The 18,838-nt window shown below is 46.5% G+C and overlaps 1 protein-coding gene across 1 annotated transcript in view; it reads left to right on the forward strand.

Annotated features, from left to right (window-relative positions):
- Positions 1-3,260: 3,260 nt before the first annotated feature.
- PYGB (glycogen phosphorylase B) overlaps positions 3,261-18,838 on the forward strand; it is a 59,529-nt gene continuing 43,951 nt past the window's right edge. The window contains exons 1-2 of the mRNA XM_055320877.1: positions 3,261-3,600; positions 18,196-18,297. Of these exons, the coding sequence (XP_055176852.1) occupies positions 3,358-3,600; positions 18,196-18,297 (345 nt within the window). The 5' untranslated portion in view covers positions 3,261-3,357. The remainder of the gene's footprint in view (positions 3,601-18,195; positions 18,298-18,838) is intronic.

Raw genomic sequence — 18,838 nt, forward strand, 5'->3', positions numbered from 1 at the left:
CTTCTCAGTGCATTGGATCAGAAAGCACATAGTATCATTTTACCCCCTTATTGGTAATAAGGGGACAAGTTGGATCACTTCATGAAGTCTTTTCCACTGTAAAACGCCTTCCTTCTTTCTTTTTTTTTTTTTTTTTTGTAACTATTAAGGTCATCCGTGGGGCGATACTTAGAACCTTTGTCTGATAGTTCTAGCATCCACTCCTACATTCATTTGGTATTCTGTAGAGAAGAGCTCCTTTTTTTCCTCCACATTCCCATTTTATTTCCTTCTCATAGCACTCTGGTCTCAGATCTCTTATTAACATCAATGTGTTACAACACATGAATGTCACCGTGAGTATCTGTTTCATACCCTTGTGAAGGGAGAGCCCCCATTCCACAATATCATTCTAGCTGGGGGTCTTAATTCTACTGAGGTTTATAATTACCTACCTCTCAAAAATAATGCATTTATTGTTTGCCTCCTATTGTTTACCTCCCTGAAAGACCAGGTGTATGTTCATTTGCAAATACTTAATAGACCCTCGGAGATAGGCCAGTGCTGTTGCTGGGGTCCCAGGCCATCTTTACGTTAGCTTGTGCAGTCTCAACAAGGACTGGCAAAGCTTCCAAGTCACTCACTTAACCAATATTTATTGAACTTTTATGATCAATGAGAGAGTCAAGAAGCTGAAGTAGGCCAAAAGTATCTATTTTCCACACATAATTTTTTCTAACTCCCACAGCATTTCATTCCACACGAGATATCTTTTGTTTCTGTTTCCAAGGCAGGGACTATCTATAGACAGTCTTAAATACGTATTTGAAAGAACTGTGAAGTTCTCCAACAATACAGAATAATAGCTCACTCAAAAAAGTAACAGAAACCAGATAAATACCTATCACTTCTTAGTAAATGAATATTTAAAATGGTCTCTTAATGGGGCACCTAGGTGGCTCAGCAGTTGAGCAGTTGCTTTTGGGTCAGGGCATGAGCCCAGGGTCCTGGGATCAAGTCTCACATCAGGCTCCCCGTAGGGAGCCTGCTTCTCCCTCTGCCTGTGTCTCTGCCTCTCTCTGTGTGTCTCTCATGAATAAATAAATAGAATCTTAAAAAAAAAAAAAAAAAAGGTCTCCTAAAAATAGGGAACCAGACAGTGTGTTACAAGGTGGCCTGACTGGTCTCATGACCATCTCCTGTTAAGTGAGGAGGTGCTCCCACCCAGTCATAGCTGAGGCCAGACTGCCAAAAAACCAGTCCTCTTCCTTGGAGAGGCAAAGCTGAGCCCACTTTCTTTCCATTTTGTCTGTTCCAAAGCCCTACAGTTTTGTTGGAAGATCCAGATTCCTCATCAAAGCTGATGTGGCCCCTTGACCTGGCTTCCCACTTCTAGTCTGGATCTACCCATTGTGCTGGGGAAGAAAAAAAATCTTTTCTTCTACCTATCTCACGTTCTCCATGTGCAGCCCTGTAGATTTGGCTGGCCAAAGACAGATTGACAGGAGAAAAACAAACATAAGCTTATCAGCATGTGCATTACGTAAACACCCAGGAGCAGGAGTACCCAGAGATGAGTAACTCAAAGTGGCGGTTAGACCTTGAGTTTATATATCCTCCTAGGCTAAACCAAACGAAAGGTGTTGGGGCTTCTAGCTAGGGAGGCAAGTTATGCGAAGGTGACCAGAAGTATGGTAAACAAAAGTTGTTCAGTAATGTCTTATAGTCAGACCTGCCAGGAGAGGAAAGATTTCTACAGATGGAAGTGCCCTTTTAAGCCTAAGTTTCCTTTACAAAGGGAAAACTCGTACCCTATTTTTACAGCTTTTCCTGCTTCTGCTGTTTTCTCAGTGCCCTTTAGCTCAAAATAATCTATAGATTATTACTTATAGGGTGTGTGTGTGGGGGGGAGGGTGGCAAATTCTAATGCCCCTCAGCAGCTCCTCTCTGCTCCACCCGCACTGGACTTGCTATTCTGTGAACTGTCCAAGTGGGCACCTACCTACCTACCTCAGAACGTCCGTACTTTCTTCTCCCCCAGATCCATTACTCGTTAGTATTTTCGTGGCCTCAACTCAGATACCCTGTCACTGGTTGCTAAACGTGCTTTTCTTCACAGCACTTACAACCATCTAAAAATCACTTCTCTGAAAGTGGCTGAGATGACCACTGGGTTCATCACGTGTCCCAGTAACATCAGCGGCCCCCTGGAGCGGGGGGGGGGTTTGTGAGTACCTGGGGCAGAGAGGGCACTCCTTCCCCACTTAGTGTCCTCCAAGAGGTACGCAGCTGGGAGCGGCACGGTGAGAACTCTGGAAGCACCACACCCCAAGACTCGTGCATCTGCTTTCAGGGCCTGTCCTGCGGGCAGATCGGCCCTCCGTGTATTCGGGACCTTCACGGCCCGTCGGCCAAGGACTGCCCAGTGCGAACCTGCAGGGGCACAGAATTAGGTTTGCTGACCCCCGCCAGGACCTAACCGCAGGCAATGGGGCCACCGGGCACCCGGAGGACGCGGGGGAGGGGGGCAGGATGAGCTCCCCTGAAGCCGTATCCCCAGGCTCAGGGCGCAGCGGAGCCGCCCGCCAGGTGGGCCCGGTGCACTTTCCTCGGGCCGCCCCCCCCCCCCCGCGTTAAGCAGATGTGGGCGGCGGTGTCCGGAGGGCCCGTGTGGGCTCGCTGCACCCGGGAGGCGCGGAGGGGGCTGCGTCTCTGCCACTGTGACCCAGATGCTCGGCCGGGGCGGGGGGGTCGGGGCGGGGCAGAGGGAGGGCCTGAGACACAGCGAACCAGGGTTCCCGCGGGGTTTCGTCGTGACGCCCGGGGGCGCCGGCCTGTCAGCCCCTCCGAGGGCGGCGGGCACGTCTCTGTGGGAACTGTTCCCCGCAGGGCCACGCCGCCCTGTTCGGGACGGAGCCCGCTTGGGAGCCCGCCTGGCGTCCGCAGCCCTGGGGCCGCCCCTCGCGGCGCCGGCGGCCCGGGGGCAGGGAGCCGCGGGGCGCGGGGCGCGGGGCGCGGGGGTCGCGTCTCCGCCGGCCGAGCCCTCGCGCTGCCGTCCGCCCCGCCGGCCGGGCTCGGCCGCCTCGGGGCAAACCTCGCCGCCGCTCGGGGCTCCGCCGTCCCCCCCCCCCCCCCGGGAGGCCGCGCCCCACGCCCGCCGCTCGGAGGGCCTCGCGCCTCGGGCCGCCCCGCGTCCCCGGGCCCCGGAAGGCGGCCCCGCCCCGGCCCACTGCGCAGGCGCGGCCCGTGCCCGCAGAGCGCCGCGGCGCCGGGCGCTAGAGCGGCGGCGGCGGCGGCGGCGGCGGCGGCGGCGGCGGCGGCATCCTCGGCGTCCGCGCGTCCGCCCGGCCCTGCGTCTCCTCCTCGCCGGCCGGCGCGATGGCGAAGCCGCTCACGGACAGCGAGAGGCGGAAGCAGATCAGCGTGCGCGGCCTCGCGGGGCTGGGCGACGTGGCCGAGGTGCGGAAGAGTTTCAACCGGCACCTGCACTTCACGCTGGTCAAGGACCGCAACGTGGCCACGCCCCGCGACTACTTCTTCGCGCTGGCTCACACGGTGCGCGACCACCTGGTGGGCCGCTGGATCCGCACGCAGCAGCACTACTACGAGCGCGACCCCAAGGTGAGGGGTGGGGCGGCGGCGGGCGGGTGGGCGGCCCCGGGGCGGCCCCCCGCGAGGAGCCGGCGGGGCGCGCTCGCGCGGTCGTCTGCACCGGGCCCCGGGGCCCGCCTCGGCGCCCGCCTCGGCGCCCCCCGCGCGCGCCGCTGACCGCAGGCCCTTTGCACTGCGAGCTTGGGCTTGCGGGGTCCCGCGGGCCTAGCGGCAGTTTCCAGCGCGTCGCGGCCCTGCGCTTCCGCGAGGGCTGCGCGGTCGGTGCTTCCTCCGCCCCTCCCCGCCCCCGCGCCCCACCTTTTGTTTTCCTGCGACTCTGGGGGAGAGAAAAGGGGACTGGAACCAGGCCTGGGCAGTCTTGTGTCGGAAAAGGGTGAGCCCAGTCGATGGCAGGGAATTGTGGGGCCTTTTGTGGCCAGGCAGCGGTCGGAAGAGAATCCTCGAGGATGCCTGCTCAAGCGGGACGGGTCGGGAGCTCAGAGAAGGGGCCCTGGAGGAAGGCTCTGTCTTCAGGGGTCCCACACCTTCCTGACCAACGCTGTTGGGTTAAAGTTCACGGAGATTACGTAATTAATCATGGAGATTGTTACTTTTCATGTTTTGCAGAAATTTAGGCTTACGGCGGAAAGAAACAAAATAGGCAAAAGTCACTGATGTGACTCCATCACTCTTAGCTATATTAAAATAAAGGTGTTTGTCCTCAGATGCAGATTTTTTTTCCAAGTCCTTTTCTATTCTTAAACGTACATACATATTTTTAAAAGTATGCTGCATAGACATATACAGCTTTGTGATTTTTCTGTTTCATTCATGGACGTTTGCGACTTTTTCAGTAGCTTTCCAAGTTAGTAGATAGGCGTCTCCGATACCGTTTGTAGTTTGATAGACCTATCATAGTCTTGGCCACCCATCTTCTGCCCGTTTGGGGTTTTACTTCTTGCTCTTGACATACAGAAGATTGTCCTTTCTACGATACTAAGGTAGAGTGACTGGTGAACAAAGGACATACTTGCGTGCCTGAAACCAGTTTGCAAAGATTTGATTTGCAGTATACACGTAGGCAGTGGATAGTTGCTTTGTTGATACTATTTTAGAGTATTTTCATGAGGAATTAAGAAATCGTTTACTAATTGCTAAGAGTGAGATGGACTTCTTTTTCAGATTTACTCTGGGGTACTTTTTTTTTTTTTTTTTCCCCCTTCAAAAATAGAGATGGTAAGAAGGACAGATTTGTTTAGAGTACTAGCTGGACTGCGTCACATTTAGTATGCAAGACAGCATAGAACAATGTGGCCCCAAATGGATAAAGCAAGTTTTTACAGTAGGCGCTTAGGATGACTTTGCCAGGGACACTGGCCAAGAGGCAGTGGCTCCCCCAGAATTCCCTGCTGATGGCAGAGCTCTGGTTTGCAACATCATTTTTGTTGTCAGTGTAGCAGACGACAAGGGTACAGCTGTGCCTGCACATTCAAGGACATTTCCCTGGACCTGGACCAGGACACACCCCAAAATCTTGTGGTTCCCGTTAGAGTGTTTATGTATAATTAGATCCTGAAAAGGACAGTGAGGCTCAGGGAGTACAGAAATAATCTTTCATGAACAAAATTAATCCCTCTAACAAAACGACTTTCCCAATCCTCAGTGAGAGGTCTGAGTGATTGCTGTGGTGGCTACAGGCAGAAAATTTTGTCTTTTAAAGAAACCACACAGCCTATTAGGGGAAGGTGGTTTGTCTGTTCTGGATAGGAAGGCCATTTTAAAAAGGAAAATTGGAAGTTAAGTGCTTCAGTCTGGCTGATTCACTTTGAAAAATAAGCTCCTCCGCTCCTTTTTCTGCAGAAGTCACATGTTTGCTTGGAATGGACCAAAAACAAGCCCCATAAGGGTCAGAGCCTGATAGGAGGTAGACTCTCAATAGCAGTCCTGCAGAGCTGCACCCCAGCCTGGGAATGACCTCAGCGACTTGTACCACTGCACTTCTCATTAGGGTAGCTGAATGATCTAAATTTAATAAATTAGAGTGCGTTTACTTAATTACTTAATTTTTTTGTCTTTCAGGCAGTTACACAAGTTCTCATGATTATTGGAGGAAAAATTGGAAAACAGATAAGCAGGAAGGAAATATTTCATTTTAATCTCTCTTGACAGCTAGTAATAACATGATAAATGCTATAAACATTTTGTGTCCTACATCTTTTTTCTACACTGATAGAAACACCATTTTTATTATACAAAATAGTATCCTGCTGTACCTATTGTTTCAGAACCCATTTAGCCTTCTATTTTTGGCAGTAGCAGAAGCAAATGAAACTTGTGTTCAGGGGAAGATTTTTCAGGCAACCAGCTTGGCAAATCAGGTAAAAAAAAAAAAAAAAAAAAAAAAAAAAGAAAAGAAAAAAAGAAAATCCTGGCCAGATTGAAAGTTTAGTACTTGGTAGGAGGCAGTGCTTAGTTATAAAGATGGTTCAAGGATTCTCTGAGGTGATGGCAAGGTCAGGAGTCTGGGATGATATTCTAGAGCTGGAACCCCACTCTAAATTCAGGAACGGAAGAGAGCTGGATGGTGAGGGATGACTTAATGACTAAAGCTCCTATAGTCCTGTCTGTATTGGTCCAAGGACTTGGCTGGATTTCTTAATCTTGCTTGGCTTCAGTTTTTTCATCTTTAAAATGAGGGTGGTGGAATAAGGTAACCCTTCCTTCCTTCCTTCCTTCCTTCCTTCCTTCCTTCCTTCCTTCCTTCCTTCCTTCCCTCCTTCCCTCCTTCCCCCTTTCTTTCTTTAGATTTTATTTATTCATGACAGACACAGAGGCAGAGACATAGGCAATGGGAGAAGAAGTAATCCATTTCTGAGGTCCCTTGCCATGCTAAAAAGTTGTGGCGTATTGTTTGCTTACAAAATGTTTCCATTTTATTTTGACATTCCACCTGTACCCTCAGAATCAAAAATGCTTAGGCAAGTCATGACAAAGAAGGTTCAAAGTAATAGACCTCAAAGAGAAGACTGGGGCCAGAGAGTAAGGGTAAGGAACAGGTTGCATTTGAGGGCAAGGTCAGGACACAAAGTGCAGACATTATGTTCTGGCAGCCAAAGCAAATGGCAGCTCATGTCCACTTGTGGGAGTCATGGGATCTCTGTGATAATTGCTAGAATGAGCAGGTGTGAGATATTTTCTGTGGGACTTTAAAGTGGATAGTATAGAATACGGACAGCTGGCCTACTACATTCCTGCAGTGGATGCAATAGTCTGCTTACCAGGGCTTTTTCCCATAAGCTCATGGCATAGCTATGGTGGTAGATTAAGGAAAGACAGCTCCACTGTGGGCTCAAACTGCAATCTGAAATCTTCCTTTTCTTTTCTTTTTTTTCTTTTCTTTTCTTTTTTCTTTTCTCTTTTCGTTCTGTTCCGTTTCGTTTCGTTTCGTTTTGTGTCTTTTTTCTTTTCTTTCCTTTCCTCTTTTTCTCTCTCTCTCTGAGAGAGGCAGAGACAGGCAGGAGAAGCAGGCTCGCTCTCAGGTGTCTGATGCAGGACTGGATCATAGGACCTTGGGATCACGCCCTGAGCCGAAAGCAGATGCTCAACTGCTGAGCCAGCCAGGCATCCCTGAAATATTTCTAAAAAGATAATCATAATGAATATGATTAATTTTATGGTTTGGCTGGGCCCACGAATTGAAGGTGATCTAATTTAGAGCAGTATTTTTGCAGCCTTGGCTGCCCACAGCCCACACTTAATAGATTTTCTTTTAGTAATTTGACCAGCCAGTGGAATCTTTTTAACACACCCAGTTTTGATGTTTCCATTTGTCTTGTGAAGTTAACCTTGTATCCCATGAGCAGACTTCCCTGACACTAAATAGTTCAGTTATTTTCTCTGGCTGGAAGCTTGATGACAGATGTTCTGTGTTGCTGATTAACCTGACGGCTCACCAAGTGGAAGGTAGGATTAAGCCATCATTTTACGAGATTAAGAAGCCTCTCAGACTGTGTGCCATGATTTTTCAAACAAGACAGTATAGCTCTCTTCTTAAGAGCTGTGATGGTTTATTTACTGTGTCACCTTGTCTGGGCCACAGTGCCCGGTTATTTGATCAAATACTATTCTAGATGTTTCTGTGAAGGTGTTTTTTAGATGAGATTAACATTTGAATCCGTGTTAAACGGGTTACTCTCTGTAGTGTGGGTAGGCTTCGTCCAATCTGTTGAAGACCTTAATTGAACAAAGACATACCCCCTACGTACCCTCCACAACAACCCCTCCCAAGCAGGAAGGGATTCTGCAGGCTACTGCCATTGAACTGCAAATACAGTCCTCCCTCCCTCATCAGATTTTAGTCTCAGACCTCCACAATTGTGTGAGCCAGTTCCTTAAAATAAATCTATATATACATATCCTGTTGATTCTGTATCTCTGATTAATATCCAGGTGCTATGGATGGCTGCAAGGACCATTTGTATTTATGAACTACCGTAACTGACCTTACTTCTGAATCCCAGCCCTTTTTAAATGACTTTTTAAAAAATTCTATTTTATATGACAGCAGACTTTTTTTTTTTTATTTTTATTTATTTATTCATGAGATAGAGAGAGAGAGAGGCAGAGACACAGGCAGAGGGAGAAGCAGGCTCCATATAGGGAGCCCGACCTGGGACTCGATCCCAGGTCTCCAGGATCACACCCTGGGCTGCAGACGGCGCTAAACTGCTGCGTCACTGGGGCTTCCCGACAGCAGACCTTTTTTTTTTTAAAAAAATTTTTTTTTTCCGACAGCAGACTTTTAAAAATTGCAAAAATAATACAATAAATTCCTGCTCTTCATGCAAATTCCCAAACATTAAACATTTTAACACGTTTGTTATGTCTCTTTCTATACATATTAGTACATTTTTTTCTGTGAACCATTTAAAAATAAGTTGCAGACTTGATGCTCCTTTACCCTTAAAAATTTTGAGTGTGTGCTTCTAAAAATCAGGGAGACTCTTGGACAAACACCATGAACGCTTAAACCCAGGACGTTCACATTGACATGGTGCTGCTACCTACAGATCTCCTATAGTTTTGCTAATTGCCCAAATAATAAGAAATACAAATAAGAAAATTAAGAGAACTTTCAGATTGTACCTAATTCTTCATTAAAAAAAAATCAAAGCTTTAAGCTATTTAGAAATCTGCAGGTTCTGAGATGTGAAGCAGATAAGCAACAGGCAATAACTGGCTTTTTTCTTTACCTTATACTGGACAGGGTTCTTGGGACACCATAAAGGGAAGAGAAATGAAAACAAATTTAGGAAGATGATCAGATCACAGGAAAGTTTGGTCAGCAGTATCTTGGACAGGATCTCCTGGAGTAGGAATTAGATGTGATTTCAGTTTGAGCTGAGTATCTTCTCAGCCTTGAGACATCATTTAGAATGAAAGGTGAAAGTAGCTCAGTTAATACGCTGACTAGGACCACACAAGTTCTCAGTCTACTTTGACATAGTCCAGGTCACTTAACATAAATTGATTAGGCTCTGGCTTCTCTGGCGGTGATACGGAGGCTTCCATGATTGGTACAGGCCTGGGAGTGAGTAGATATTTTGTAGAGCTTCACAGCGTGGAAGACAGAAGGCAGAGGACTGTAAGAGCGCAAAGTAAATCTGTTCCCTGCAGAGCTGAGTGATCTCTATGTTCCCTGTAAATTCTCAAATTCCATTATTTTATTACATTTTACATTTTCTAGGTTGACTTTGAGCAAACAGACCTGTGTCCTAGTCTAGGTACCAGTACCTAAAGTGAAAAAGGAAATCTGTGATCCACATTGACATAAAAATCTGCCAGTTACTCATAAGAAGCCAAGGTTCCCTGGCACTTAATCCTGAAAGAAAGTGCCTGAGTGTGCCTTCATAGGTTGGGAGTTTAAGAGATGAGATAATGGGGATGCCTGGGTGGCTCAGTGGGTTAAACATGATCCTGCCTTTGGATTAGGTCATGATCTCAGGGTCCTGGGATCAAGTCCCACATTGGGCTCCCTGCTGGGTGTGGAGTTTATTTGCTTCTCTCCCTCTGCCCCCTCCCCCTGCTCATGGTTTCTCACTCTTGCTCAGTAAATCTTTTTTAAAAAAAGAGAGAGATGAGCTAATGCTCAGCATCCTTATGGCAAACACAGTAGTGGTTTCATAAAGCTGTTGTCAGTGTGAGACTCCAAAAAGCCCCTCAGAGCAGAATGGATGCTGTGACATGGCCAGTGAAGACAAGGATGAACCTCAGCTGTATGGCAGATGGGAGGGGAGGATGGCTGTCCCCAGCAGTCTTCTCTTTGGACTGGCAAGGGCAGGGTGGCCCTGGTGCCTTTGGGGTGCCCAGCAGAGCCGACCTCTTGTTGGTCAGTGGGCTCTGTACCTGTGTCCCGTGAGGGCTGGCTCTGTCTGGCAGGGAGCTTGGCAGTGTGCAGTGGCGGCCGCTCTGTGCCTGCTTAACCACCAGGAGAGGGCAAGGGCAAACTCTGATAGAGAATCGGAGTGTTGCTGCCTTTTCCTGGAGGCAGCATGACACGTCTCTGGCCAGAATCCCGTTCTTGGTGAAAACAGTTGCCCCAGTCTATGTTTTGTTACCCTGAATGTTGGAGAAGTTCTTTCTTTCCTTTTCCTGCAGAGCGTTCAGAGCCTTCTGTTAAACAAAGACTCTAAACAGCCTTTTTTGGAGAGGGAAAAGAAATCAGAGATCTGTAGGAGCCCAGTTCTGATAATGAATCTGTTGTGTAAAGAGCAAAATGAGGCTCTGCCTGTTGCTGTTAGGCTCCAGCGCCACAATTCGAGTTCCTTAACTCCTAAAATGTCTTTAGGAGATTACTGTGTTGTGTAGTATTTGTGTTGGTCATCTTTTCGTCCCTTTGTGTCAAAAAAAATAAACCCAATAAAAAATAAATAAACCTGCCTTTTAAGCCGTTTAATATTTGTGACAGTCGTATTGCAAGAAGGGACTGCACGAGAAAGATCCATGGCCCAGATGAGCACCCTAGACACCAGGCCTCCAGGCTGCTGTAGAGGGGCTAGAGGAGTCCTGGTCTCTCTGAGGCCGAAGCAGGAGAGTGTCTGGTTTTTCAGCCTGCATTCCTTGAGCTGGGAGGCCCTGTCCACAGTTGTACAGATGCTGGCTGGGAAAGCCAGCAGGGCGACAGGGGTGGATAGAGGCTGGGCCAGGCCTGGGATGGCCCTGGGCCTGTAGCAGCAGCAGAGTTTGGGGACACCGAGGAGCTGGCCCTTTTGCAGGTGAGTCCCTACACTTATACCAAGCCTGTGTCCTCAGGTGGTTTTGTCCAAAATTGCCACCCTGCTAATTAGATTTCCTTACTCTCCCTGAAAATGTGGCCTGTAAAGGGATCAATATTGCCTCAGTCCAAAGCTAACCATGTGTTGCACCCCGAGGTATACATGCTGTTTCTCAGAGGGGTGAAGGGATCCAGGCCACCCAGTGTGCGTGATTCAAAAGTGTTTCTATCGGGATCCCTGGGTGGCTCAGCAGTTTAGCGCCTGCCTCCCGCCCAAGGCATGATCCTGGAGACCTGGGATCGAGTCCCACATCGGGCTCCCTGTATGGAGCCTGCTTCTCCCTCTGCCTATGTCTCTCGTGAATAAATTAAAAAAAAAAAAAAAGTGTTTCTATCTCCTTGGGCTGTGACGCTGGCAAACCTTCTTGTTTGGTTTTACCCTGGACCATCTTTAGGAAACTGCGGAAAGCAATTTCAGCACATTTGAAGAAACTATAAATGTTCTTAGAACAAATCACACAGCAACAGAAAACAGCACAGGCCAGGTAGCAGAAGCTGCAGCAGTGCCTGGCTGGGCATAGCCAACTGTTGCCAGTCTACGCTGAATGGGTAATATCCAGGAGAGCGCCCCTATGTCACTGCCTCTTCTCCCCTCTTATGCACAGCTGCATCGGGAGGCTCCCTGAACTTTCTGCAGAATTAAATAAACTACTGAGCCCTCGCCAGCTGTGCTCAACTGGGAGGAAAAGCAAAAACAATGATTTTAAGACTGGGCCCAGTGTTTTATGCCTTGGTATCCATCCTTTACGAAAAGATAATCCAGCTGTTTTCATAGTGTTAGTTATAAGGTAGAAACTTTAGCAGAGATTGAATACACCTTTAAAAATATATATTTCCATGGGATGCCTGGGTGACTCAGTTAAGCATCCGATTCTTGATCAGGTTATGACCTCAGGGTCTTTAAATGGAGCACCGTATGGGACTCTGCGCTGGGTGTGGAACCAGCTTGAGATTCGTTCTCCCTCTCCCTCTGCGCCTTCCCCCATTGTGCATGCTCTCTAGAAATAAATAAAATACATATTTCTCAATCAAAGGCAGCATAAACAAACATAAAACATCTCGATCATATTCCTGAGCTGCCAACTTGTTCTAAAGCCTCTTGGGGAGGACCTCAAAAGTAGCTGTGTAAGGAGACACAAGCCTTTGTGTGTACATAGGAAAAGGATATGGTTGTGCTTGAAACCTCACTCACGCGCCCTGCTGAAACAGCTGGGTTTCCTTGGGCTCCGTGTGTTCTCACGTGGCTGAGCCTGGTCTGGAGGGAGGGGCAGCGCAGTACTCTGGAAACCCCATATGACAATAACTCAGTTCAAGTGCAGAGTAAATAGCATCCAAGAAGAAGCAATGGGCCATGAGCAGTGGTGACAGCAGCTGTCCTCAGCAAGGCTGTGGAATCACTCACTGCCTTATTTGTGATTGAAATGATACTGAAATTTAGGCCATAACTGTGAAGGCATACATTCAAATGATTGAAAAAGTGAGGGCAGCCTGGGTGGCTCAGTGGTTTGGCGCTGCCTTCAGCCCATGGTGTGATCCTGGAGACCCGGGATCTAGTCCCACGTTGAACTTCCTGGCTGGAGCCTGCTTCTCCCTCTGCCTGTATCTCTGTCTCTCTCTCTCTCTCTGTGTCTCTCATAAATAAATAAAATAAAAAAGTTAAAAAGTCTGTCAGAGATGTCAGAGACTGCACTGCGCATGATTTTTTTTTAAAGATTTATTTATTTATTTTATGATAGACACAGAGACACAGGCAGAGGGAGAAGCAGGCTCCATGCCAGGGGCCTGACGCGGGACTCGATCCGGGGACTCCAGGATCGCGCCCAGGGCCAAAGGCAGGCGCCAAATCCCTGAGCCACCCAGGGATCCCGCGCATGATTTTTTTGTACGAATGCATTCTCTTTGAATTTGTAGAGTTAGCGAAGAAAGTTTTCTTCCATTATATACTGAAAAATTGTTTTTAGTGTTTTATTCAGGTCCTTTACTTCAGGGATGCTAATTACGCAGATGTTAGGTAGTCTTTGTCTTGCGTATGGATGTTTTCCTCTCCAGTCTTTTTCATGTCTGTCCCCCGTTTCGTTCACTTTTCCAACCAGGTGTTTGTTTACAGCTTTGTCCCTGTTTTGCAGCCTGTGATGCCTCCATTTCTGTGGTGGTTTTATCTCTTATCTATTTTACTTTGCCTTGCTCAGTGCTGTCCTTTTGTTACCTCATCAGTGTTTCTTGACATCTTGGATTAGTCTGTGTTAACAAATTTTATTTGTCCCTTGATAAAGACATGCTGGGTGTTCTTTGCTCATTTTATTTCTTTTTCTGTTTTCCTGTTGTATTTTTTTATTTTTATTTTCTTCCATGAAGCTCCGAAGGGACAAGTTTTCCTGTTTTAAATTTCAGGATGTAGATCCTGAGTTCCATCTCCCTGAGTGGAGGGAATTCTTCCTGAACCAGTTGTTTGCAACTGGATAATGGGGCAGAGGCCTGGAGGGTGTGTGCAGCCTGGAGCAAGCAGCCCTTCCTTGATTCCCAGATTTATGCGTGGGTAGGTGTGTTTGTGTGTGTCCACACGTGTGAGTGCATGTGAGTGTGCAGGTGTATATGAGTGCAGGCATCTGTGAGTGTGCATGTGTGTGAGTGCTTTATCCATTTCTCCCCTTCAGAAAAGCAGAGACCAGCAGTGGACAATCACCCTTGTCCTTCCTTTGCAGCTTGGTGGTAAAGAGGTATGAGGGTCAGTTTTCTAATTTAGTTCTCCCTGTTCTGACTTCCCATTAGTGTGTTTTAGGGAGAAGTGGGCAGAAACATTTTCATTCTATCATCTTTACAATTGGAAATATTCTACTTGATGTACATTTATTTTATTGTAATTGTCAAAATTTTATACATTATTTTTACTATTTTTTATATATATTTTAAAAATTATTTATTAGAGAGAGAGACCATCACACACGGGGGTGGGGTTGAGAGAGAGAGAGAGAGAGCGCGCACGAATCTTCAAGCAGACTCCATGCTGTGTGTGGAGCCCAACACAGGGTTCCGTCCCATGAGCCAAAATCAAGAGGTGGATGTTTAACTGAGCCACGCAGGTGCTCCTAATATTTTATATTTTTTTTGGTAACAGCTTTGAGATAAAATTCAGAAAATTCAATTGAAAATTACCTGCAATTCACCCATTTAAAGTATACAATTAGGTGATTTCAATATATTCACAGATTTGGGCCATCATCACCGCAATCAACTTTAGAACATTTTCATTAAAAAAAAAAAGAACATCTTCATTACCCCAGAAAGAAGCCGAACAGCTTTTAGCTGTTACCCATGCTAAACTCCCTATCTGCCCCTAGTTAAGCAGCTACTAATCTACTTTCTGTTGTTTCTATAGGTTTGTCTATATTTTATAAAGGAAATCATACAATATGTGGTCCTTTGTCACTGGCTTCTTTTTTTTTAAGATTTTATTATTTATTCATGATAGAGAGAGAGAGAAAGAGGCAGAGACACAGGCAGAGGGAGAAGCAGGCTCCATGCTGCAAGCCCAACGCGGGACTCAATCCCGGGACTCCAGGATCACGCCCTGGGCCAAAGGCAGGTGCTAAACCGCCGAGCCACCCAGGGATCCCCTGTGACTAGCCTCTTTTATCTAGTGTAATATTTTCTAGTTTCCTTCTTGTAGCATGTATTGGTAATTAATTCCTTTTTATGGCTGAATAGTATTCCATGATACAAATGTACCACATTTTATTCATTCTCCAATTGATGGACACTTGAATGGTTTCCATCCTCTGACTATTATATACAAATTTTTGAGTGGACATAGAATTTCATTTCTTCTAGATACATGCCTTGGAGTAGAGCTGCCGGACCACATGGTAATAACTCTTTTAACTTTTTGAGGACCTGCCAGACTGGTTTCCAAAGCAGCTAAACCATTTTACAGCTCAATCTCCATACCCCACATATGAGGACTCTGATTTTTTAAAACTCTAGCTAACATTTGTTATCATTTGATAGCTTTTCTATTATAGTTGTCCTATAGTGGATGTAAATTGATGTCTCATTGTGGTTTTGATTAGCATTCCCTGATGATTGGTGATAGGGTAGATTGGGTATCTTTTCATGTGCTTATTTACACTATTTTCTTTACTGAAACATCTGTTCAGATTCTTTGCCCAACCAACCGTTGGGCTGTCTTTTTATTATTAAGTTGTATATATGTTTCAGATATAAATCTCTTGTCAGTTACGTGATTTGCAGTTATTTTCTCCCACTCTGTTTCTTTCCATCCTTTTTACTTTCTTCATCTTATCAGAAGGTTGTTTTTTTTTTTTTTAAGATTTTATTTATTTACTCATGAGAGACACGGGGAGAGAGAGAGAGACAGACAGACAGAGAGGCAGAACACAGGCAGAGGGAGAAGCAGGTTCCATGTGAGGAGCCCGACGTGGGACTCGATCCTGGGACTCAGGGTCATGCCCTGGACCGAAGGCAGGTGCTAAACTGCTGAGTCATCCAGGGATCCCCTTATCAGAAGTTTTTTTTTAATTTCGATAAAGTCTACTTTATCTGTTTTTTCTTACTTGGGCTTTTGATGTCATACAGAAGAAACCATTGCATAATCCAAGGTCGTGAATACCTCTTATGTTTTCTTCTCAAAGTTGTATGGTTTGGGCTCTTGTATTTCATCTTTGACCTACTTCGAAATAGTGTTCATATATGGTGTGAGGGGTACAACTTCATTCTTTTGCATGTGGATATCCAGTTGTCCCAGCACCATTTGTTAAAGAGATTATTCTTCGGACTGAATTATCAGGGCATGCTTGTTAAAAATCAGTTGACCATAAATGTGAGGGTTGGTTTCTGGACTCTGTTCCGTTGCATGGAGCCTGCTTCTACCTCTGCCTGTGTCTCTGCCTCTCTCTTTGTCTCTCATAAATAAATAAAATCTTAAAAGCAAAACAAAACAAAATCCTGCTGCATTAAAGTGTGAAGTAATGGTATGAACAGAGCTATAAAAACCCAGAGGACAACACTGCCGAAATAGTGGATGGCTGGCACATGGCCACAGAGTTTTCTCAAAAGATTTCTGGTCAACTGCTGGTCAGAATTCTAAATGGGGTATAAAAATACAGTTTAAGAGTGCCACTGCATAGAATGTGAATCCCAAAGTGGCTCAGGCAGGTCACCCTACATGGGCATCCCAGTAAAACCCTGGCCCAACAGGCCCCACCAGCAGTCTATGAAAAGTGAATTCTTTCCCTATATTCTGCAAGCAGTAGGAAAGATGATTTTTTTTATTGTATTTTGAAAATCTTAGCCTGCAGGAAAGATAAACCATAGTACAGTCCATACTTCCCTATGGATTCACATCTGAATCTGAGACACACACATTCATCCTTGTGCATGTGCACACACTCACAGACACACCCCTTTTCAAGGCCTGGTTTTGCTTTTTAACTTTTTATTTAGCAGCAACATTAGATTTGCAGAGGGTCACAAAGATAGTGTAGAGTACTATGTAGCACTCACCCAGCTGCCCCTAATATTAATACCTTGCATGACCATAGCAGGGTTATCAAAATAAGCTGGCACTGGCTCAGCACTTTGTTCAGTTTTGTAACACTTTTTCCTCTAATATCTCTGTCCCTGGATTAGATTCAGGGTTCCCTAGTTATTATGTCTGCTTAATCTCCTCCCATCTGTGACAGTTGTTGGTCTCTCATTGTCTTTCATGACCTTGGCAAATCTGATGAATATTGGCCTGGCAGTTCATAGAACAACCCTTAGTTGGGGCCTGTCTGAGGTTCTTTCCTGATTAGTCTGGGCTGAGGGCTTGGAAAGAATACCGCACAGTACCTTCTTATCCCAGCGTATCAGCACAGCTTGGCACTGGTGATGTTATCCTTGTCACCTAAGCAAGGTGGCATCAGCCAGGTCCCTCCCCTGCGAAGTAGTTTCCCCTCCCAGACTTTGTTTAGTAGATGGGAGTCGCCCCGGTTCAGCACACCCTCAGGGTTGGGCATTGGGACCACCTGCTGAGGGGAAGGATATCAGAGAATTTTTGGACATTTGTTAAAATCACCGTGGTAATTAATAAATATTTTGGGAAAGATATTTTTTTTTAATTTTTATTTATTTATGATAGTCAGAGAGAGAGAGAGAGAGAGGCAGAGACATAGGCAGAGGGAGAAGCAGGCTCCATGCACCGGGAGCCTGACGTGGGATTCGATCCCGGGTCTCCAGGATCGCGCCCTGGGCCAAAGGCAGGCACCAAACCTCTGCGCCACCCAGGGATTCCGGGAAAGATATTGAAGGCTGTGCAGATACCCCTCTAGTCTAGAAAGCTGTGCCCACTGGTTTCAGCATTCAGCAGTGGCTGTTGGCCATGGCAGTTATACTCTGCTGTTCTCGTGATTTTCTGCCCTGCTCATTCCATCTGCATACATTCATTGGAATTCTTCTGAAGGGGTATTTCTCGTTTCTTCCCCATTTATTTTACTAGGCCTTACTTTTGATGTCAGGAAGCAGCATAGAGTCCTGTGTAAGAGCAAGACTGAAGGCCAGAGTGTGCCTCAGCAGCTGCCATCCCATGGCCCACTGGGTTGTTGTGAGGAGTAACTGGTACCATGTGTGGGAAGGGCTTAGAACCCCACTCTGCTCCCAGTGAGTGTGGGTGGTCCTCCTGCTTGTTTATACAGACTTGCATATCCCAATCCCCTAGAGCCAGCCAACAGCCAGGAGTCACTTGTTCAGATGTATACCCAGTGGAAATGGATATGTCCATCCATCCATCCAGTTGTGTTGACTGATGCTTACTGAGTACGTAACATGGGTGTCAGAAGCTGTTAATACTTGAAAGTCTCTCAAAAAAAAAAAAAACTTGAAAGTCTCATAGGGGTTGTTTTATCCTGTGTTAAAGATGTAAAGAGGTCAGTTGCTCAAGGGCACATGGTCAGGTAGAGGCCAAGCTAAGTTCAGACCTGGCTCTGTCCATTCTGGGAGCCTAACTCCTCAACACTGTTCTGCTTTGCCTCCTGCTATTTGGGGGAGGCTACCTTATATCCAGCAGGGCAGTGAGCAGAGGCTTTGCTCTATATCAGAAGGGTCCTCTGTGGGCTATTCTTGGAAAGCTGAAGATTGGCCAAGGTTTGGCAAAGAGAGTAAGTCCTTTTGGGGGTGTATGTGAGTGGCCTAAATGAAACACCTAAATAGGTGCTGTTATGAATTTGCTCATCACCCTAATCCTCCTCATGTGCAGGAATGGAATGAGAAATCTAAGATGCTTTCTTTTGCCTCCTTAGCGCATCTATTATCTTTCCCTGGAATTTTACATGGGCCGCACACTGCAGAACACAATGGTGAACCTGGGCCTTCAGAACGCTTGTGATGAAGCCATTTATCAGGTATGGGACCTTGGGGCTTAGCTACTGGGTAGCTTGTTGTGGCACAGTAAGTTTTTTGTTTTTTATTTTTAAAGATTTTATTTATTTATTCACAAGAGACACAGAGAGAGAGAGACAGGCAGAGGGAGAACAGGCTTCACGCAGGAAGCCCGATGTGGGACTCAGTCCCGGGACCCCAGGATCATGCTGTGAGCCAAAGGCAGACGCTCAACCATTGAGCCACCCAGGTGTCCCAGCACATTCAGTTTTAATCCAAGGCCCACAGAGGTGAGCACTGACATTGAGATTTGCCACTATCTGGAGCCAGGAATGATTTATGGCATAGTCTTTCCTACATGGGGGAGAATGAGTCTGGGTGACACTCCTTCTCAAGGGGAAAACGTAAGGATTGAATGGGAAGCTAATGCATGAACATGTGAGCACAGGCTTGTGTTGTGATGCTAAGGTTTCTAGGCTTCTAAAAGCCTTTGCACTCCTCACTCCCACCCCAGGGACAGATTTACCACAGGGCGGAAGTGGTTGGTAGTGTCCCATTTCTCGT

This window comes from Nyctereutes procyonoides, unplaced genomic scaffold, assembly GCF_905146905.1.
Source record: "Nyctereutes procyonoides isolate TBG_1078 unplaced genomic scaffold, NYPRO_anot_genome, whole genome shotgun sequence".
Taxonomy (NCBI): Eukaryota; Metazoa; Chordata; class Mammalia; order Carnivora; family Canidae; genus Nyctereutes; species Nyctereutes procyonoides.